The sequence below is a fragment of the Rana temporaria genome, chromosome 3 (assembly GCF_905171775.1).
Source record: "Rana temporaria chromosome 3, aRanTem1.1, whole genome shotgun sequence".
NCBI lineage: Eukaryota > Metazoa > Chordata > Amphibia > Anura > Ranidae > Rana > Rana temporaria.
The window spans coordinates 422,144,799-422,168,618 of NC_053491.1; the positions used below are offsets into that span (position 1 = coordinate 422,144,799).

At 47.5% G+C, this 23,820-nt stretch overlaps 1 protein-coding gene across 1 annotated transcript in view; it reads right to left on the bottom strand.

Annotated features, from left to right (window-relative positions):
* Window positions 1-20,134: 20,134 nt before the first annotated feature.
* The window catches only part of PEBP4 (phosphatidylethanolamine binding protein 4), a 95,869-nt gene continuing 92,183 nt past the window's right edge, over window positions 20,135-23,820 (bottom strand). The window contains exon 7 of the mRNA XM_040346170.1: window positions 20,135-20,447. Coding sequence (XP_040202104.1) covers window positions 20,341-20,447 — 107 coding nt within the window. The 3' untranslated portion in view covers window positions 20,135-20,340. The remainder of the gene's footprint in view (window positions 20,448-23,820) is intronic.

Here is a 23,820-nt window from a genome sequence, read left to right on the forward strand (position 1 = left end):
ATGTGAAAGCCTGTGGGCGGGATTGACTCCCCCGGTGCACATGGAGCCTTTTTGCTCTCTCTCGCTCTTCTCCTTCCTCCAGACTCTCTAGTGTACACGCTTGCTAATGCCTGGGACCAGACAGGCCGCGTTCATGTACAACAACATTATGGCAGTACCCCGACTTAGAAGCAAGCTGTATACAGGGGAGGACTAACCATTGAGGCACTCGGGCACTGCCCGATGGCCCCATGCCACTAGGGAGCCCCATCAGGGTTGCCAGGCTCATTAAGACCAGGGACAGTATGTAAAAATCTGTGGTTTTTTTACATCTGCCCCTGATATGTCCAAAACCAACATGCTTTTGATGTGAAAATCCTGAGGCCCCTTTCACATTGAGGAGTTTTTCAGGCGGTAAAGCGCTAAAAATTGCGCTGCTATCCCGCCTGAAAAACTCCTGCCCAGCTACCTCAATGTGAAAGCCGAAGGGCTTTCACACTGAGGCGATGCGCTGGCGGGAGACAAAAAAATCTCCTGTCAGCAGCATCTTTGGAGCGGTGAGAGGAGCGGCATGTATACCGCTCCTTCACCGCTCCTTCCCATTGAAAACAATGGGAACCGCGGCAATACCGCCCGCAATGCGCCTCTATAGAGGCGCATTGCGGGCGATATTAACTCTTTATCGGCCGCTAGCGGGGGTTAATACCGCACCGCTAGCGGCTGATACCCACGGCAATTCCGGCGGTATAGCGCCACTATTTTTAGCGGCGTTATACCGCCACCGCAGCTCCCGCCCCAGTCTGAAAGGGGCCTGAGATTTTAGCTGCCCCGCCTCTGTAATGCCTCCTGGCACAGTGGCCATCTGTAAGCCCGGGGGCCCCATAATCTTCTATTGCCCGGGGGCCCCATGAGTTGTCAGTCCGCCTGTCTCTGTATCATAACCTGAAGCTGTCATACAGGTGCCTCTCGGGCCCACGATACATACACAAACCTCTCAACTTTGTAGGATGGGAACTTGAGACATTTTTTGAAAGTTGAATAGTGCATTTTATATACAACTAGATCAGACAAAAATGAGGGACAAATGAGGAGGACAGAGGGACTTTGTTCCAAATCAGTGACAGTCCCTCCAATTCAGGGACAGTTGGGAGCTATGCATACACCTGCTCAGGATGTGACATTTGGAACGCGACACCAAAGAGCCCGTTTCACCAGCCTGACTCTGCCACCTTCCTTCCAGTGACAGAACAGGGTCCCGCCGGGCACCAGCGCAGACCCCATGCACCTGCATAATTATTTCTTTCTCTTCTGTACCATACAGCTAAGTCCCTAGGTTCTCTGCCATGAGGGTCTGGTCCCAGTTGTTGAGGCACAACCACTCGGAGGGGGGGGGGGGGCATGAAGCGCTCCCCTCTCTATACATGAGACTCATCACCTGGTACTGCTCTTTCACTGTATGGCTGTCATATTCTCCCTGTCTTGTAAGTGTTGCCCCTAGCAATGGCATGTCACCACTTCACCCTGTGTGTGTGTGTGTGTGCACTACAGGCCCTGCTCTTTCATACGCTATTACCACCATGCACAACTTTAAGTAACAGCCATGACAAAGTTTCAAATGCTTTACTGGAAACTCGTAACAGTTCCAAAACAAAGTGCACAGTCTTTTCCCTATACTAATATCTAACTCAGGCTTGTGGCTGCCCCAGCATACCTGCATAGGCAATAGTCCATATACAGCAGAGTCCACAGTGGCAGATCTCCAGAGCTGGTGTTTTTCAGGGAGGACTGCAGGTCCCAGCCTTCCCCCTACATGTGGACGGTTCCCAGAGGCAGGCAAGGCTCTCTCTGGTAGTTGCAGCAGCTCTGTGACGTGGCTGGAGATTACATGTTAAAGCGGAGCTCCACCCTAAAGTGGAACTCACGCTGATCGGAACCCTCCCCCCCTCCGGTGTCACATTTGACACCTTTCAGGGGGGAGGGGGGTACAGATACCTGTCTAAAGACAGGTATTTGCATCCACTTCCAGCCACACAGCTTCGGGTTTTCTCCGGGCATGACGTCACCTCCCGTTGTGCTCTGGGAACACTCGGCTCCCAGAGCACAGCGGGAGCCAATCAGCGGCGCAGCGCAACTCGCGCATGCGCCGTAGGGAACCGGGTAGTGAAGCCGGAGCGCTTCACTTCCTGGTTCCCCCACTGAGGATGGCGGGGGGAGCAGCAGAGAGACGAGCGATCGCTCGTCCTCTGCTGCGGACGGCGCTGGACTCCCCCTTTAAGGAGAATTAACAAAAAAGGCTAATTGAATTCACAAGGGATTTTTATTACCACTATTATTCCTTTATATTGGCTTATAAAGTTTACAAATCAGCAATTTAGAGTTTGGATGAAAGGTTTAGCACTGGAAAAGACTTTTTTAAAGATAAAAAGTGCATTTTATATACAACTATATAGATCAGACCAAAATTAGGGACAAATGAGGAGGAAAGAGGGACAGAGGGACATTACTCCAAATCAGGGACAGTCCCTCGAAATCAGGGACAGTTGGGAGCTATGCTTTTATTATCAGCAGGGAGAAAGGCAGAGCTCAGTAGAAAGTGTGGGGAACAGGTTAAAGTGATTGTAAAGGCAGAAGTTTTTTTTTTTTATCTTATTGGATTTTATACATTAAGATAAAAAGCCTACTGTGTGCAGCAGCTCCCCTCAGCCACCACTAATACTAACATGAGGTCTATCTAGATCCAGAAATGTTGTAGGAGTGTTTCAGCTGCCCGGGACCCTCCGCCACAGCTCCATGTCTGCATGGATATATGGAGCTGTGGCTCCGCTCAGGTGCCCCCATAGCAAGCTGCTTTCTGTGGAAGCACTCAACAGGAGGGAGGGGCCAGAAGCACCGAAGGGGGACCCAAGAAGAGGAGGATCCGAGCTGCTCTGTGAAAAACCACTGCACAGGGCAGGTAAGTATAATGTGTTTGTTATTGTAACTAAAAAAAATGAGACTTTACAATCACTTTAGCTTTTTCTCTCCCAAATGGGGCAGCAGCTGTATCACTAACCAGCATTGCAATCAGCTTACAGGATGCATAAAGGAGTAAAGATACCCCAATAATGGAATCAATTATTCCTTGTGTTACTTCTGCCTTAAAGTGGAGTTCCACCCAGGAAAAAAATCTTTCACAAAAAATCCTAAAAAAAATAGATTTTTTTTTTTTTTATACTCACCCGAAATACCTGTTGCTATGTGGAAGTCCATAATCTGCCTCTTCCGTAACCGTGGTTTGTCTTCTTCTGCATTCTCTTCTAGTGAATGGGGCGCGCTGCTTTCTGGGAACTGTGTGTAATCCCAGAGAGCAGCCGCCCATTCACAAATCAGCGCGAGACTCACGCATGCGCAGTAGGAAACGGGCAGTGAAACCGTAAGCCATGGATGGCGGCGTGGGACCTGCACCGATCGAGGGATCGTCATCGGGGGGGGGGGGGGCTATCAGCGCAGGTGAGTAGGACAGGTAAGTGTCCTTATTAAAAGTCAGCAGCTACAGTGAGGACAGGGAGGATGAAAACTCCTTCTACAGGCTTTAACCAGCGCTATACTGCTGATGAGGAAAGGGTATTTAGCAGTTTATATTTACTAAAAATTATTGTATATCCATTAGTATTGTGGGAGACCAGATATAGTGAATGAAGGGAGCAGAAAAAGACAAAAATCTCCTGTGCTCAAGAGTGGTGTAATGGTGATGGATGGATTACAGGTCTGTGGTAGTTCCAATAGAATCACAGGCTTTGCTGCCCCCTAGGGTCGGGGGAACCCAGTGGAGATTGTACAAACAAAGAAAAGAGGGCACACTAGCCTAATCTCAGCAAGCCGGAGGGAGGACCTTCAAAATGACTGACGCGTTTCCAGGGGAGATTGACTCCAGGAAGAGGGTATCTGCCATCGAAATGCATCGGCCATCTGGAAGGTCCTGTGGCTTGCTGAGATTAGTCTCGGTGACCTGGTTGCTTTGTGTGCATTGTAGACTCTGATATACTTTTATCACTAAGTTGTTAGTGAGTATACATCGTTTTATTCTATTATTAAAGATACTATTTAGGTAATGTGCAAGGCTGGTGCGTTCTCTTTTCTTTGATTTATAGTGAATGCAGGGTCCTGGGTTTAGTAAGACTTTAAGTGTAATTTCTGTTTGCTGCTTCGTTCCTCTGCTATCTGTATGAGTAATTTCTGACAGGGTTTCCTGACATCAAAAGACAGGGGAGGGAGCTCCAGAACACAGCCTGTGATTGACAGCCTCAGGTCTATAACTGTATGCTACGTGAGAGGGGGGGTGTTCAATAAGCTTTTTCTGAAAACTCAGACAAGCTGTAAAAAATCGTCTTGTTGAAAGACTGTACAGGACAGAGGGCTGCAGATAAACAGGGAAAACTTAGGTAGGAGTATTTGTTTCATCTCTGTGTGTCACTCCACTGGGTATATGTGTACCACTCTGTTATGTCAGCAGTTTCATGATCTTAATATGAATGCAGACAATTTTTTTGGTTTTACCTCTGTAGGTGGAAAATAATTTAACCTGCTTTCTTTTCACTTCCTGTCCTCGGGATATTGTGTGACAGTGACCGGATTGTATAAACACACAGGCTGCTTGTGGAGGGAGTGACAGAGAAACTCTGGTTACATCAGACCGCATTTCTGCTAATAATACAAACCTCTTGCGCAAAAAAAAAAATGCAGGCGATACCTGGGCTGTAGAAAGGGGACTTGTGCGGGCGTAGTAGTGTTTCAGGATCATGTAACTGTTGTAATTGTTAGAACCAAATGTTATTAATGCTGGACATCAATGTTCCTCTGTGTGTGAAATTAACCACTTCAGCCTCGGAAGAATTGGCTGCCCAATGACCGTGTCATTTTTTGCGATTTGGCACTGCGTCGCTTTAGCTGACAGTTGCACGGTTGTGCAACGTGGCTCCCGAACAAAATTGACGTCCTTTTTTCCCCCACAAATAGAGCTTTTTTTTGGTATTTGATCACCTCTGCAGTTTTTATTTTTTGCGCTATAAACAAAAGAAGAGCGTCAAGTTAGAAAAAAAACACAATGGGCTAGATTCAAGTAGGGGGGACGTAATTTTGTGCGGGCGTAGCGTATACTATTTAGGCTACGCCTCCGCAACTTAGACTGGCAAGTGCAGTATTCACAAAGCACTTGCTCTGTAAGTTGCGGCGGCGTATCGTAAATCAGCCGGTGTAAGCGTGCCAAATTCAAATTGAGAAGAGGTGGGCGTGTTTTATGCAAATAAAACATGACCCCACGTAAATTACGTCTTTAACGAACGGCGCATGCACCGTTCGTGAAAGAATCCCAGTGCGCATGCTCGAAATTCCGCCGCAAATCGTCAATGCTTTCGACGTGGACGTAATTTACGCAAAGCCCTATTCGCGAACGACTTACGCAAATGACGTAAAAATTTCAAAATTTGACGCGGGAACAACGTCCATACTTAACATTGGTTGCTCCTCATATAGAAGGAGCAACGTTACGCCGGAAAAAGCCTTACGCAAACGACGTAAAAAATTCCGCCGGGCGCACGTACGTTTGTGAATCGGCGTATCTAGGTCATTTGCATATTCTACACCGAAAACGACAGAAGCGCCACCTAGCGGCCTTCGTAAATATGCACCCTAAGATACAATGGTGTAAGAGACTTACGCCAGTCGGATCTTAGCCTAATTTCCGCGTATCTTTCGTTCGGAATACAGAAAGAAGAAACGCCGACGCAGCTTTGAATTTACGCTGCGTATCTATAGATACGCCGGCGTAAATTCTTGCTGAATCTAGCCCAATATCTTTTACTTTTTGCTATAATAAATATCCCAATTAAAAAAAAAAAAATTTCCTCAGTTTAGGCCGACATGTATTCTTCTATATATTTTTGGTAAAAAAAATTGCAATAAGCGTATATTAAATGGTTTGCGAAAAAGTTATAGCGTCTACAAAATAGGGGGTCGTTTTATACCATTTTTATTATTACTTTTTTTTTTACTGGTAATGGTGCCGATCTGCGATTTTTATCGTGACTCTGACATTATGGCGGACACATAGGACACTTTTGACACATTTTTGGGACCATTGTAATTTTCACAGCGATCAGTTCTATAAAAATGCACTGATTACTGTGTAAATGACACTGGCAGGCAAGGGGCTAACCACTAGGGGGCGGTGAAGGGGTTAAGTGTGTCCTAGGGATGTGTTCTAACTATGGGGGGGATAGGCTACCAGTGACACGACATTGATCACTGCTTCCGATGACAGGGAGCAGTATATCACTATCCAGAGCTCTCCTGACTGTCCCCTGGCTCCCTGGGTACTCTGTGTCCTTCTCCGGTGCCCCCCTGTTCCAGATCTGTCAGGAGGGAGGCCGGAGGAAGGAGTCAGTAAATATGTCTTTTGTAAATGAACAAAGCCAGTGATCACTGACGCTATCCATTCATAACTGAGAATCATAAACTGTGTTTACGATGCTTCAGTTTATGAATAAAGAGGAGCCTCTGTCTCCTGTCCATTTATCTTCAGTGCAGCTGAGGCTGCAGAAAAAGGGACTGGGGAGTCTGTGTCCTCAGTCTCTTTCCCTGTCTCAAAGGGGAGATGTCAGGGGTCTGTTTAGACCCCTGATATATCACCAAAGCACCCCCCCCCCCCCAACAGGGCTGATAAAAAATATTGTAATAATAGTAAAAAAGAGACAATTTAAATAAATATTTAAAAGTTAAAGTGTAAAAAAAAAAAATGACACTGTCCACTTTCCCAATAAGAAAGCATTGTATAAAACAAAAAACAAAAAAACAAAAGAGATATAAATTGTAAAAAATAAATTGTTAAAAAAATAAAATAAAAATAAAAAACTATTGACACAGTCCACGTTTCATCAGTGCTGCATATTAGTGCCACTGTCAGGGCAGGACTTAGGGTGGTGGGGGCCCCTGGGCTTGAGTGTTGAAGGGGCCCCCTGGAGCCGAGAATTGGGGGGGGATCGAAGTTGTTGAGCGGGGGGGGGGGGGGCGAATTGAAGTTGTTGAGCGGGGGGGAGCGCATTAAAGTTGTTGAGCGGGGGGGGATTTTGCAGTTGTTGAGCGGGGGGGAGTGCCTCTCACCTGTGCCAACAGCCGGGGCCACAGACTGTCATTAGCCCGGCTGTCGGCTTTCTTCCCTTCAGCAGCCACAGTCCTCCACACACCGCTCCGGTTCCTCCTGCTTCCGTGCTGCCTCCTCTTGCAGTGCGGGAAAATTAACCCTTTTGCGGGACTGCGGGAAGAAGCTGTCTGTGCGGGAAAGTCCCACAGAATCCGTGCGTGTTGGGAGGTATGTGCAGGGCCGCCATCAGGAATTTTGGGGCCCCGTGTACAGCTTAAGGCATGGGCCCCCTGAAGCAGAGAACCTAGGGGGGGGTGGGGGTGCTGCCGCCTGAAATTGAGAAGCGTGGGGGCTGCCGCAAATTGAGAAGCGGGGGGGGGGGCCTTTACAAAAAAAAGAAGAAATAAAGAAGAAAACAAATTATATATATATATATATATATATATATATATATATGTATATGTATATACAGTATATATATATAAAAAGGGGGGTAGCCATCCGGGGCCCTGGGGACCTCTGGGCCTTTTAATAAAAATAAAAAATAAACCTCTGGGCCCTTTAATAATAAAAAAAAAACATTTATAAAAAATACATAAAAAAAGGGAGGTTGCCATCCAGGGCCCTGGGGACCTCTGGGCCTTTTAATAAAAAATAAAAAAAATAAACAAAAATAAAAAAAAAAAACATTTATAAAAAAAAAATAAAAAAAGGGGGGGTTGCCACATGGGGCACTGGGGACCTCTGAGCCCTTTAATAAAAAAAAATATATATATATATATATATATATATATATATAAAAAAAATGTAATTTTTTTTATAAAAAAAGAAAAAAGGTGGGTTGCCATCCGGGGGCCCTGGAGACCCCTGGGCCCTTTAATAATAATAATAATAATAATAATAATGATAATAATAATTTTATATATATATATATATATATATATATATATATATATAAAAAAAATATATAAAAAAAAAACATTTTTTTACAAAAAATAAATAAAAAAAAGGGGGGTTGCCGTCCGGGGCCCTGGGGCCTCTGGGCCCCTGGGGACCTCCGGACCCCTAAAAAAAAAAAAAAAAAAAATTTTTTTTTTTTTAAAGGGGGCCCCCTAAGCCCAATGGTAAGTCCGGCCCTGGCCACTGTCACATGACATAAAAAAAAGCATTGGTATTCGGTATCGGCGAGTACTTAAAAAAAAGTATTGGCACTTGTACTCGGTCCTAAAAAATTGGTATCGGTGCAACCCTAGTTGTACGGTTAGTATGCCATAATGTGCTAGTATGCAATGCGCTTGCAGGTGGACATTTTTTTTTTCATTATGGACTTTTCTACTCATGTACATGGACACGGAGGGGCGTACACCATCAAGACGCAGCGTATTTCTGTGCCTGGGAGTCACAGGTGTTTGCATGCAGCCATAACCAGCACAAACCAATGGCAGGTTGACGGATGGCGTAGATGTAACTGCCATAAACACGAATTGTCTGCCACTGTACACATGTAACCGCTTGAATGTGCATCGAGCCGTGGTCTCTGTCTGCCTGTCAGTGATGTGCACAGGCTGCTGTATGCGGCTGTACACAGACACCTGTGACTCCTGGGCGCACAAATATTTTCTTGATGATACAGCATGAGCTACAATCAGAGGTGCTGCCTTTCACCCACATACATTCCCATGGCTGTCACTGCACAACTTGTTTGGTCAGCAGTCTTCAAAGGCTACATTCACACGTATGCAGCTTCCCTGCGGCTGTATTTTCATGGGCACAGCAGCCCATTCATTTGAATGGGGTACTGTACCCAAGGGAAACGCAGGGAAAAGATCCCTGACCTTGTCTGAAACCATGGGCACACAGAAAACGCATAGTGCTGTGCATTTCAGTGCATGGAGGTGCCATTAGGAGTTAATGGAACCCAGTGTGTCTGCTAAACATATTTTTGGTAAACAAAATCTCAATTTCCTGCAACTGACTTTAAGCGTGTGCCCCTGCTCGGTCAGGTGAAAAGTACTGTTCCTACATATTCCACTCCACTAACAGGGTTCTGAGACTGTCTTTAAGTGTTGCCCTCTACAGGGCCCTGATTTTTCTTTGTTTCTCAAGGCGGGGTATTCTCCTCCAGCCCCCCTTCATATCCTTCTCCACCCTCTCGTTCTCCTCCGGGTCCTTCTTTGCCACCCTAATCTCCTCCGCCCCCCTCTGTATTCTTCTCCCCCCCTGTTCACCTCCGGCCCCCCTCCGTGTCCATCTCCGCTCCTCTCTTTTCCTTCGGCCCCCTCCATGTCCACCTCCGCCCCCTTGTTCTCCTCTGACCCCCCTCTGTATCCTTCTCCGCCCCCTCCGTGTTCTACTCTGCCCCCGTTCTCTTCTGGCCCCTCTCTGTGTCTTTCTCGGCCCCCCTTTTCTTGTCTGGCCCCCCTCCGCCCCCCTGTTCTCCTCTAGCCCCCCCTGTTCTCCTCCTTCCCTCCTGTTCACCTCCGGCCCCCCTCCGTGTCCATCTCTGTTCCTCTCTTTTCCTCCGGCCCCCTCCATGTCCATCTCCGCCCCCTTGTTCTCCTTTGACCCCCCTCCGTATCCTTCTCCGCCCCCTCCGTGTTCTACTCTGCCCCCCTGTTCTCTTCTGGCCCCTCTCTGTGTCCTTCTGGGCTCCCCCTTTTCTTGTCTGGCCCCCCTGTCCTCCTCTAGCCCCCCCCCTGTTCTCCTCCTTCCCTCCTGTTCTCCTCCGGCCCCTCTCCCCCTCTGTTCTGCTTCGGCTGCCCTCAACGTCCCTCTATGCTCCCCCCTGTTCTCCTCCAGCCCCCCTCCATGTCCATCTCTGCCCCCTTGTTCTCCTTCGGCCCCCCTCTGTATCCTTCTCCCCCCAGTTCTCCTCCGACCCCCTCCGAGTTCTTCTCCACCCCCATTCTCTTCTGGCCCCCCTCTGTGTCCTTCTCCGCCCCCATTCTCTTCTGGCCCCCCTCTGTGTCCTTCTCCGCCCCCATTCTCTTCTGGCCCCCCTCTGTGTCCTTCTCCGCCCCCATTCTCTTCTGGCCCCCCTCTGTGTCCTTCTCCGTTCCCCATTCTCTTCTGGCCCCCCTCTGTGTCCTTCTCCGCCCCCATTCTCTTCTGGCCCCCCTCTGTGTCCTTCTCCGTTCCCCATTCTCTTCTGGCCCCCCTCTGTGTCCTTCTCCGTCCCCATTCTCTTCTGGCCCCCCTCTGTGTCCTTCTCCGTCCCCATTCTCTTCTGGCCCCCCTCTGTGTCCTTCTCCGTCCCCATTCTCTTCTGGCCCCCCTCTGTGTCCTTCTCCGCCCCCATTCTCTTCTGGTCCCCCTCTGTGTCCTTCTCTGCCCCCCCTGTTCTCCGGCCCCCTCCGTATCCTTCTACACCCCCTGTTCTCCTCAGACCCCCCTCTGTGTTCTCCTCCGGCCCCCTCCGTATCCTTCTCTGCCCCCCCTCTGTGTTCTCCTCAAAAAGCATTGTAAAAAACATTAAAGAAGAAGTAAACCCTGATGGGTTTTACTTCCTCTTTGTTCCCTGCAAAGTAAAGGTATAATGGGCTATTATGCATTGCATAGTAGCCCATTATGTGCCAGTTACCTTCAGAAGAACCCTGCAATGTCAGCGACGTCCTCTCCCTCTTATCGCGTCCATCTTCAACCCCTCTTCGTTCGGGGTCTATTTGCTATTGGCCGGAGTCGTGTGACGTCACTCCTACCCATGCGCACGGGAGCCGACGGTCACGGCACGGGCACTATAGAAACGGCACGGACCATGCCCTTTCTTTAGTGCACATGCGCTGATCATGTCGGCGCCAGCTTCTAAGACGAATATCTCCTCAACCGTGGAGGTTTGGGAGATATTTCGAGCACCTGAAGGTAAGCCTTAATATAGGCTTGCCTGTAGGTAAAAGTGGGTGTAACAGGTTTACAACCACTTTAAAAACAAATCAAATTGTAAAAAAAAAAAATCAAAACTACTGCCACCATCGACTGCCACATGTCCCCACCCCTTCCCCAGAAGCACTGTAAAAAAAATATTAAAAATTGTATTTAAAAAAAAATTGCGCCGCAGGGGCGTGGGTTGATGTTGGGCGGTGGTGTGAGTGCGGTGGGCGGGGGTGTGAGTGCGGTGGGCGGGCTCGGAGTGCCACCTCTCTGTAATACTGATTTATGACAGTCTGATGGGCTAGTTGCTCCATCCTATGGAGGTGGACTGTGTGTACTGTGATGTCTGTATGATGTACAGGGTGTGTAGTGATCAGTGTGTGGTGATGGGTTCACTGTCAGTGATATTACAGGGTGTTAGTGATGTCTGTTATAGGACTGTATGTAGATGATAGGACAGGACTCCTCCTCCACCCCGCCCCTTCTCCCCTGTCATTGCCCCAGGCCATCCGGAGGTGACAGCGCTTACACGTGGCTTTCCTGTGGGGGGCGTGTCAGGTGGGCGGTGACTGGTGACACTAAGCCGCGCCCAACCCTAATCAGGCATCTTGATCCGGAGACGCGTGGAAAGGGAGAATCCCGAGACCTCCGCTTCACCCGAGACGTCACCGGAAAGTGGGCGGGGCGGAAGACATGAGCGATCCTATCCGATCAGTGATAGCGCGCCCTGGCAATATCGGAGATCGGGGTGTGCTGTATGGGCGGTGCTGGCGATCCCTGCAGGACAAGTGCGGCTTAAAGGGGAACTCTCCCATTTCTGTTCCATTGACATACAATCCATCTAAGGAAATGAAGTGCAGGGTGGAATGGTCTCCTATGGTTCTCCAATGTCCTGTGTCCCCAGGAGACCAATCACATGGAGTACTTTGTGCCAAATTCCTACTATGATGTCACAGCCTCCAATCACACGCTCAGCAGCGGCTGCACTGATCTCCCCTCCTCACTTACTAAGCCCTGGTTCACATTGCTGCGATTTGACATAAATCGCATTCCAAAATGGCAGCTGTTGCCGCCAATGGCAGCGTCTGAATTGGTGTGACGCTTAGTACACATAAAGCTATAGTAACACACTGTTTAATGTTCATTGTCCCTTCTATTCTGTATGTGAATGATGGCACTGTAATTATCTTAAAGGAGTTCTCTGACCTAAAACTTTTAACCCCCGCTGTGCCCGGGCTGTAAAACTATACAAAATAAACTGTCACTTACCTGCCTACGATCCCCCGTTGTTCCGATATCGCCGTCCCGTTCTCCGGTCCCGTTCTCTTCCGCTTCCTGTGTGTCGGTGACTCATAGTGCGCTCAGCCTATCAGCGACCGCGACGGGACATTGCTGCGGCCGCTGATAGGCTGAGCGCACTATGAGTCACCGACACACAGGAAGCGGAAGGGGACCGGAGAACGGGACGGCGATATCGGAACAACGGGGGATCGTAGGCAGGTAAGTGACAGTTTATTTTGTATAGTTTTACAGCCCGGGCACAGCGGGGGTTAAAAGTTTTAGGTCAGAGAACTCCTTTAACAAAAATAAATAATTATCTTTTTCCTAATAGATGTACAGCTGTCACATGACCCAGATCTTTCCCAGCCTGCCTGCAGGCAACGATAAGTAGGAGGAGCTACATGTAAAAAAAAAAAAAACTTTATTAAGTACACCTGTTCCACTGCTTGTTGCTTAGTAACACAAATTGCTAATCAGCCAATCACATGGCAGCAACTCAATGGCTCGGATTCTCGTAGCACTTACACCGTTGTATGTGTAGATACGCCGCGTAAGTGCACAGATGCGCCGGATTCTTAATACAAGATACGCCTGAATTTTGGCTTCATCCGACTTCATACCTCACATGTGTGGTTTGAACACCGTTTACATATGCGGGCGCTGCTCACGTATGTGTTTGCTTCTGCGTGCGAGCTCGTCGGGACGGGGCGCGTTTTCTGGCTCCTAACTTTTTTAGCTGGCTCCTAGATTCCAAGCAAATTTGTCAACCCCTGGTGTAATGTAAATGGGTGCAGAGTGCTGTGTAATGTAAAGGGGTCCAGAGGTGCAGGGTGCTGTGTAATGTAAAGGGGTGCAGGGTGCTGTGTAATGTAAAGGGGCCCAGAGGTGCAGGGTGCTATGTAATGTAAAGGGGCCCAGAGGTGCAGGGTGCTGTGTAATGTAAAGGGGCCCAGAGGTGCAGGGTGCTGTGTAATGTAAAGGGGCCCAGAGGTGCAGGGTGCTGTGTAATGTAAAGGGGCCCAGAGGTGCAGGGTACTGTGTAATGTAAAGGGGTCCAGAGGTACAGGGTGCTATGTAATGTAAAGGGGTCCAGAGGTGCAGAGTGCTGTGTAATGTAAAAGGGTCCAGAGGTGCAAGGTGCTGTGTAATGTAAAAGGGTCCAGAGGTGCAGGGTGCTGTGTAATGTAAAGGGGTCCAGAGATGCAGTGCTGTGTAATGTAAAAGGGGCCCAGAGGTACAGGGTACTGTGTAATGTAAAGGGGCCCAGAGGTACATGGTGCTATGTAATGTAAAATGGTGCAGGGTGCTGTGTAATGTAAAGGGGCCCAGAGGTGCAGGGTGCTATGTAATGTAAAGGGGTCCAGAGGTGCAGGGTGCTGTGTAATGTAAAGGGGTCCAGAGGTGCGGTGCTATGTAATGTAAAGGGGTCCAGAGGTGCAGGGTGCTGTGTAATGTAAAGGGGTCCAGAGGTGCAGGGTGCTGTGTAATGTAAAGGGGTCCAGAGGTGCAGGGTGCTGTGTAATGTAAAGGGGTCCAGAGGTGCAGGGTGCTGTGTAATGTTAAGGGGTCCAGAGTGCTGTGTAATGTAAAGGGGTGCAGGGTGCTGTGTAATGTAAAGGGGTCCAGAGGTACAAGGTGCTGGAACCCCACATCCCATCATGTGCCGCCGCCGCGCCCCCTCCCACCCCAGGCTGCTCAGTATAAAATACCAGGGCTTATTTTTTTGTCCCAGTCTGGGCCTGGCCATAGGTTACTTCTGGGAATACCATAGCATTGACTATATGGCACTTTGTTGGTAGGGTGATGTCTCTGCATTTTATAATGTCTAAGTTTGCAATTGCTTTCCTCCCAAGAAGCAAGCGTCTCTTAATTGCATGGTTACAGTTACTGATGTGGGTTTAGTGACACTTTAATTGAGACAAGTACACACTCTAGACTAGAAGGATATGCTTTCTTCACATTTCACATCAGAGGTTTACAACCACTTTAAGCACACTATTATAGCCTTCCCGCTATGCATTAGGGGGCATTCACACCAGGTGGGGTGAAGCGGTGTTGGGTGGTCATTCCAGTGCACTTTCTCTGCACCCTTACCACAAGACAATGCAAAATGCCCCGTCTTCGGTGTGGCCAGTTCACAACGTTGTGGTGGTGTGCACTAAAAAAAAAAAAAAAAAGTACTGCGTGTCACTGCATGCTCGCTGACAGAACCAATAGAACACTGAAGTTTAAGAAAGAAAAAAAGGTAAGAGTATGATGCGCTGGTATAGGTGCATTAACACTGCTCTAGTCCAGCCAGACCGCTCCAAAGACCACCCACTGCGTTGGGACACAGCAGCTGGTGGGAACAGACCCTAAAGAAGAACTGAAGTTTGGAAGGCAGGCAGAGGGTAAAATCCGAATTACCTTTACTGACTTCCCATGCCTCCTTGTTCTGCACAGTGTCTCTGCATAAAGGCAGCCATCTTGGTAGAGGCAGGGCTTTGCTTCTTCATGTCAGAACCTCCATCAAGGAGAACAATGAGCAGCACAATAGCGACATCACCAAATCCAGAGACTAGAAATCAGAGACCGTAGTGCCTTAGATCTCACACTGCAGATAGGAGTGCCTAGGCTCGCTCACATACCAGAGAGTACTCTGCTAATTTTCAGGAGGAATCCAAGAAAAATAATAAATGTTTAGTTTACTACTTAGACAATTAGATGTTCCCGATAACATAACAATTCTCCATTTTTTCAGTTCAGATCTATTTTAAAAGATAAGCTCAGAATTCACAAAAAAAAAAAATGATGTTCACCATGCTGCATTTGTCCCCTGTCAGCTTTACACTGAGAACTGAGCAATCAAAGACCACTGATCCCTCAGTTTTCCCCTCCTCTGTGAGCAGAGAGCCATGACTGGCAGAACAAACTGCACTCCTGTGATCCATAGAAGTGGGGCCAGAAAAGCTTTGGCCATACGTCTCCTTTATGAATGATCCCAACAGTCACACATGATGTTATGGGAGCAGATGATTTGCATAAGGAAAATCAGTTTACGTATTGGTCAGAAAATTACGTATTGGTTATTTTTAAGGCATCTCTTCTTTTTAATCATGAATCTGCATTATGATAAGATCAGAAAAATATATGATCTGCAACAGGCCCGGACTGGGACAAAAAATAGGCCCGGGCATTTTAGATTGAGCATCCAATTTTTCCAGGGACGGGGGGGGGATGTGGGGGCAGCGTCGGTCCTCCACGCTGAAATGTGCAGGGACACTGTGATATAAATATAAATTATTACAGTGCAGTCCCCTTTATATTACAGTATCCCTGCAATCATGCCCCCACCCTTTACTCACTATGCAGATCTCCGGTTCCTCCCACCCCCTGCTTCCTTAGAGAGTCCGCACTGAGCCCCTTACATCAGAGTCCGCACTGAGCCCCTTACATCAGAGTCCGCACTGAGCCCCTTACATCAGAGTCCGCACTGAGCCCCTTACATCAGAGTCCGCACCGACCCCCTTACATCAGAGTTCGCACTGACCCCCTTACATCAGAGTTCGCACTGACCCCCTTACATCAGAGTCCGCACTGACCCCCTTACATCAGAGTCTGCACTGAGCCCCCTTATATCAGAGTCTGCACTGAGCCCCCTTATATCAGAGTCCGCACTGACCCCCTTATATCAGAGTCCACACTGAGCCCCCTTATATCAGAGTCTGCAAGGAGCCCCCTTATATCAGAGTCCGCACTGAGCCCCCTTATATCAGAGTCCGCACCGACCCCCTTACATCAGAGTTGGCACTGAGCCCCCTTATATCAGAGTTGGCACTGAGCCCCCTTATATCAGAGTTGGCACTGAGCCCCCTTATATCAGAGTTGGCACTGAGCCCCCTTATATCAGAGTCCGCACCGACCCCCTTACATCAGAGTCCACACTGAGCCCCCTTATATCAGAGTCCACACTGTGCCCCCCTAAATGCATTTTATGTATACACTGGTGATCTTACTTGCCCCAGGATGGACGCTCAAGAGAAGGCTGCCTGCAGCCTTGTTTCTTCACATCCCCCTGGGATGTTTGGGCGGGACAGACGCAGGGGGTGTGGGCGCAGCAGACAGGAGTAGAGAGGCGGGAAGAGGAGGAGCAGTGTCCGAGGCTCTGAGCACACAGCATCATGTGGATGTGTGTGATAGAGGGGAAGCTGTGTGTGAGAGAGACACACAGCTCTGCCGCTAATGTAGATGTGCTGGAGCCTGGAGATGACACAGGCATGGCCGCATGGCGGTGGGTGAGCGGCGGCCGCAGCCTGTTTTACCCCTCTCCAGGCCGCGGACGCCACTTACCTCCCGCTGTGCGGCCTGATCATCAACAGGCCACAGAGCAGTGGTCCGCGGGCAGCCCGGCCCACCGGGCATATGCCCGGTCTGCCCTATGGCCAGATCTGCAAGATAAATGCATAGTTTAAACACAAAATTAAAAATTGAATATATTGCTTTTCCCCCCCATTTTTACCTGATTATATGACCCCCATTCTGGAAGGAGGAGCACCTTTTGACAGCAGCATTGTCAGTCGGTGTAAGTATATCCAAATCTGCTAATATATCTAGCAAATTGAAACTATACTCCAGCTTTATAATCAGTTACAGCAAACATTTTTTTTCTTTTAGGTTAAATGTTTTACATAAATAAAAAAGTCGATCATTGTAAGCACCCTTGTTAATGTTAAATTGTTTGACTCATCCCTGTAACTGATTCAGTGCCTTGAAGAAATATTCATAACCCTTGGAAGTTTTCCACATTTTGTCATGTTACAATCAAAATGGAAATGTATTTTATTGGGATTTTATGTGATAGACCAACACAAAGTGGCACATAATTGTGAATATAAATGGTTTTCATTTGTTTTTACAAATAAATATGTGAAAAGCGTGGTGTGCATTTGTATTCAGCCCCCCTTAGTCAATACTTTTGTAGAACCGCCTTTCACTGCAATTACAGCTGCAAGTCTTTTTGGGGATGTCTCTACCAGCTTTGCACATCTGGAGAGTGAAGTTTTTTGCCCCTTCTTCTTTGCAAAATAGCGCCAGTCATGCCACAGATTCTCAATTGGATTTAGGTTTGGACTTTGACTGGGCCATTCTAACACATGAATATGCTTTGATCAAAACCATTTTTTGTTGTAACATGACAAAATGTAGAACATTTCAAGGGGTATGAATACTTTTTCAAGGCACTGTACATTTGCAGGAGAGCTTGTTCTTTTGACTTATTGGCCACAAGATAAATTAGAAGACAGAAGACTTAGAAAAGAAAATTAATGCAGCCATCACATTTAAGAGTTGGTAAGCTGCAACATAATGTGTGCTTTTGGGATTTTTTTTTTTTTTCCCTTAGCTTCCTGCTCGTTTGGTCTAGGGGAATCGGCTATTTGTATTAAAATATGAGCAGTACTTACCAGTTTTCGAGATGCATCTTCTTCCGTCGCTTCCGGGTATGGGTCTTCGGGAGCGGGCGTTCCTTCTTGATTGACAGTCTTCCGAGAGGCTTCCGACGGTCGCATCCATCGCGTCACTCTTAGCCGAAAGAAGCCGAACGTTGGTGCAGCCCTATACTGCGCCTGCGCACCGACGTTCGGCTTCTTTCGGAAAATCGTGACGCGATGGATGCGACCGTCGGAAGCCTCTCAATCAAGAAGGAACGCCCATTCCCGCAGCCCATACCCGGAAGTGGCGGAAGAAGATGCATCTCGAAAACGGGTAAGTACGGATCATATTTTAATACAAATAGCCGATTCCCCTAGACAAAACGAGCATAAAGCGAAGGGGAAAATGTGTAGGGTATGGGTGAACCTCCGCTTTAATAAGTCTTATTATGTGTAAGGTAAAAATAATCAAGCAAACACATTGTCACAATGAGACAAAAATATTTATTTGAATTCAAATATACCTATATAGGCATACCATAATGAATGCAGACATCCATAATTTAGTACCGTATATACTCGAGTATAAGCCCAGTTTTTCTGCGCTGAAAATGCCCCCCCTTGGCTTATACTCCAGTCACCTTTTTGCGCATGATCTCCCAGATTTTGGGGACCCGGTCCCCTGGACCCCAAACTTGGCACACATGTAGCCCCACTCTTCCTCTACAAGCGTGCAAAGTTTGTTGTCCGGGGGACCTAGGCCGGGGAGTTGGCCACCCCTTGCATAGACTCCCATGTTAAACGGTAATTTCTCCAGTGAGTTTTGGGGACCCAGTACTGGCCAATCGTAGGTCCCCTAGACCCGGATCTTGGCACACTAGTAGCCCTATTTCTCCTCTACAAGTGTGCAAAGTTTGTTGTCTGGGGGACCTATGGCCGGGGAGCACTGATTTTTCAAAGCCGGGCACCCCTTCCATAGCCTCCCATGTTAAACATCAGTCTAGTCATGGGCACAGTGAGGCATGGGCACTGTGAGGAATGGGCACAGTGAGGAATGGGCACAGTGAGGCATGGGCACAGTGGGGCATGCACATGGACACAGTGAGGCATGGGCACAGCGAGGAATGGGCACAGTGAGGCATGCACATGGACACCCTAGGCTTATACTCGAGTAAATATGTTTTCCCAGTTTTGTATGGTAAAATTTGGTTCCTCGGCTTATATTCGGGTCGGCTTATACTAGAGTATATACGGTACATGATTCACAGGCTTGGAAATAAATGTGCAAGTACTAAAGTTTAGGTAGATAAAATGTACACAGCACTGTAAACATTCTAGAATTTTCTGGGGTGGAGCAATATATTATAAACTACTTTAAACTTTTTGCCAACAGCATAACGCATATATGTGGCGGTAAGAAAAGTGGACTTGAACACCCAGCCACCACACATATGCATCCACAACAGCTTGGGGTCATGTGCGGTGCACACTCACGGAATGCTCCCAGCATACTGCTGAATTGTCACTAGTCACGTTTCTTGATCAGGAGCCAGTGTGGCTCTCATAGTGGTCACATGATTGGGGGCTGGTCAATCACAGTGGGCACATGATACTAATGCTGTGCTACATCCCTAGCATTAAAGTAGAATTACAGTAACTAGTCTTAAAAATGTCCCCCTCACCCTCCTGCTACCTATACTAACTAATCTGTGTAAAAAAAAAAATCTGTACACTTACTATATTTAATCTGCTCCGGTCCAGTCACCTGATCCCTGTGTTAATGAGCAACGGCTGCAGGGGAGAGGAGGGAGTGCTTGACAATGGCTGCAAAATCACTCCTAGGCTCCCATATCCTAGCCTTCATCAGCACTCCCTCCTCTCCCCTGCAGTTGTTGCTGACTGACACAGGGGAGCCAGAGCTGTGGATCCTGTGTTAAAAATATGTAAGTATACAGATCTTATTTACACAGGTTAGGCAGGGGAGGGAACATTTTTATGACTAGTTCGTGTTAGGCTGGAATTCTACTTTAAAGCCCACTTAAAGTAAGGTGACCAGATTTTTTAAATGAAATTCGGGGACATTATATATATATAAAATCTATTTACTAGTAAATGGCGGCAATCAGCGACTCTCTGCCTGTCGCCGCCCGCCTCACAGCCTGTCAAGTCTTGCTCTCCAGGCCCCGGCTACTATTGGGTGGGGAGCAGAGGAAGATCACTCCGCCAGGGAAGGCAAGGAGATAAACAGGCAGGCGGCTGGCCGGGACTTGAGCCAAGGCAGAAGAACATGCGAGCGGAGCTGAATGGGCATGCACCCGAAACAGAAGAAATATTCCCTCCGCTGCGATCAGCACATGATAACCAGAAAGGGACACAAAAAAAAAAATATACCCCCTAAGCTAGTAGAAGTGGCAGGGGTGTGTAATTCAGATTTTTTATTTTAGTTTTTTTATTCTGCACAGCCCCTGTTCAAATCCAATCCGGGGACAAAACCGGGGACAGTGTACTCAATCCGGGGACTGTCCCCAGAAATCAGGGATGTCTGGTCACCCTAACTTATAGGGCCACCAGAAGGCAGTGTTAAGGGGTTAAAGTAAAACTATAGGCATCGCCTCTCTAGTGTTTCCAGTGTGGAATAATCAGGTGGTAGTAAGAAAAGGGCTCAGAATCCATACGGCGGTGCAAGTCTTATATTTCCTGTACTTCATCCTCTGGATTCTGGGCCATAAACTGGGTAGTGACCACTGGGCCAACTAACTGGTGGCGTTTAGCAAATGCATCCGGATCCCAGTTACCTGCAATAAAAAAAATAATACTATGTATTAAAATTTCCTTTTTTTTGTTTTATTGTATTTGTAAAGACATGTATTAAATTATCCAAATAAATACATATGTACATCATTGTCCTTTTTCTGTACAAATATCAGTCTTGTCCTAGTAACCATGTGGGTGAGAGAATTTAGATACAAAGTTAATCTAAAGCAAATTAAGCATATCATGAAGAAATTCATAATCCTTATCTACAGTATAAATGCAAGATGCTTCTCCTGTCTTTAACCACTTAAGCCCCGGACCAATATGCTGCTAAATGCCCAAAGGCGTTTTTACAATTTGGCACTGCGTCGCTTTAACAGATAATTGCGCGGTCGTGCGACGTGGCTCCCAAACAAAATTGGCGTCCTTTTTTCCCCACAAATAGAGCTTTCTTTTGGTGGTATTTGATCACCTCTGCGGTTTTATTTTTTGCGCTATAAACAAAAATAGAGCGACAATTTTGAAAAAAATGCAATATTTTTTACTTTTTGCTATAATAAATATCCCCCAAAAACATATATAAAAACATTTTTTTTCCTCAGTTTAGGCCGATATTTATTCTTCTACCTATTTTTGGTAAAAAAAAAAATTGCAATAAGTGTTTATCGATTGGTTTGCGCAAAATTTATAGCGTTTACAAAATAGGGGATAGTTTTTTTGCATTTTTATTATTTTTTTTTTTTTACTACTATTGGCGGCGATCAGCGATTTTTTTCGTGACTGCGACATTATGGCGGACACTTCGGACAATTTTGACACATTTTTGGGACCATTGTCATTTTCACAGCAAAAAATGCATTTAAATTGCATTGTTTATTGTGAAAATGACAGTTGCAGTTTGGGAGTTAACCACAGGGGGCGCTGTAGGAGTTAGGGTTCACCTAGTGTGTTTACAACTGTAGGGGGGTGTGGCTGTAGGACTGACGTCATCGATCGAGTCTCCCTATAAAAGGGATCACTCTATCGATACGCCGCCACAGTGTTTACACATTGTTCTCCCCGTTCTTCAGCTCTGGGGAGTGATCGCGACGGAGCGGCTATAAACGAATAGCCGCGCGGTCGTCCCGGATCGCTCCCTGCGGGAATCCGCCCGCCGGGGGGGGGGGCCCGATCGGATCCCCGACCCGCGGAAAGGCAAGGACGTATATATATACGCCCTTCTGCCTGTCCGTGCCATTTTGCGGACGTAAATAGTCGTGCGGCGGGCGTTAGGTGGTTAATGTGTTAACATTTAATTTTTTTTTAAAGTGGCCGTTAACCCAAAATAATAAATCAGTGGCAGCTCCTCTATCACTGGTATAAACAAAGGAACAGGGAACCACCGCATGGTGTGGAAATCTTTAGGATTATTGATAGCAGTGGGGGTTTTATATGTGCTTGGGGTGGGGGGTCTCTTTGTGTTGTGTGGAGGGTGAATGGGTGAGTTATGGACTTAGATCTCCTTATTGGATGATCAAGCTCCAGTTTTCAATTTGTCACTGATTTTTGCCGTCTCGCTTTTGTGAGTGTATTCTCAGGTCACTTCTAGGGTACTATACCATTATTGGTTACCTGTGTGTTTTTAATGCCTTTTATGCTCTATTTTCTGATATTTAATAAAACGTAGTAATAACTCTTAAGGGTGTGCAGCAGTCATTTTTCTTTTTTTTCTCTCTTGGTCCTCTATCACTGGCAGGCATACCACACTGCATAAGTCTTTTATAAAAATGAGGCATGTAAATACCTTTTAAGAGCCATCTTCAAGTCAGTCACGTGACTCGTGGCCGCTGTACAGCTCCGATACATGGTTACTGCAGTAGGGGCCAAGATCTCCCTCTGACGTCACCTGGGGATATCACATGGCCACTCAGCCCCTCCGGCAGTAGCCCTGGAGACCGACCGCGAGTCCCGTAAATGACCTGAAGGTAGCTCTTAAAAAAGGTATTTACATGTCTCATTTTCATGAAAGATGTATACAGTGTGCTATGCCTATAATAGATGGGCTGCCAGTGACCATTTATAAAAAAAAAATATTTCTACCAATAGCGACGGGGGGTGCGGAAACACAGACACGGAGCTGACAGGCAGGGAGAAGGGGGTGAGGAGGAAAGCAGAGCAGGGCCGTAGATGACAGTGGGACAAACGTTGACCATTGTAGTCAGTCAGTGCTCAGCAACCCCGATTATCGTGGTCATCGCAGAGAGCGGGACACAGGAAGTGGCAGGATCAGACAGGTTTTTTTTTTTTTACAGTTTAGAGCGGGTTAGATTACACAACACAAGCACTGTACTGTTTAATCTGCTTTAAGGGAACAGGGGGCCAGATCCACAAAAGAGATACGACGGAGTAACTGCTGTTACTCCATCGTATCCCTTGTCCTAACTTTGGAACTGATCCACAGAAGCAGTTTTCCAAAGTTAGGCAGAAGATCCGGCATGTGTAATTGAATTACACTGCCGGATCTTAGGATGCAGTACCGCATCCGCCGCTGGGGGCATTTCGAGTCGAAATGCCGCTTCTAGTATGCAAATTAGCACTAAAGGCGATCCACAAAGCTTTTCAGCTTCGTTTTTTCGCCGTAAGTTTTAGTTTGCAAGTGTAAAACTAGGGCTGCTTTTACAAAGTGGAAAGTTAGTTACACCATGTAAAAGCCCATTCAAGCGACGGCATTTGGTATGCATTCCTGAGGGAGAACTCCACGGCAATTTGTAAAATCAAAACCGGCATGGGTTCCCCCCCCCAGGAGCATACAAGGGTTTTTAAAATCATTTATTAGTCTGCTCCGGAGGCCCCCCCTGTCTTCTTTAGCTCTAATACCAGGGAGGGCTTCTTCTTCCGCTCTCCGGGGGTCTTCTCCGCTCTCCGGGGGGGGGGGGTTTCTTCTTCCGCTCTTCGGGGGGGGGGGTCTTCTCCGCTCTCCGGGGGGGGTCTTCTATCTTCGCCGCTCTCCGCTGTTGACTCGGCGCACCCCGGTTCTTCTGCAGCTGTCCGGTGCCTTCTCCTTCAGCGCTGGCTGCCTGCCATCTTCGTGTGTTAGCTCAATTACTAGCAGGCAGCCAGCGTGGTCTTCTGTGACGTCATCTTCTTCTCTTCTCTTCTTCTCCCTTCTTTCCCTTATTTCTTCTGAGAAATCCTCACTTCCTGTTCTTCTGTATGTAACAACACACAGTAATGCGAGGCTTTCTCCCTGGTGTGGAGTGTCGTGCTCGCCCCTTCCCTTGAGGGGGAGGGGGCGGGCAGGAGAGTCAGGCGCTCTCTACGTTGCAGATAGAGAAAGGAGCTGTGTGTTAGTGGGCGTCCTGGGAGGGAGGGGGCGAGCATGACACTCCACACCAGGGAGAAAGCCTTGCATTACTGTGTGTCATTACATACAGA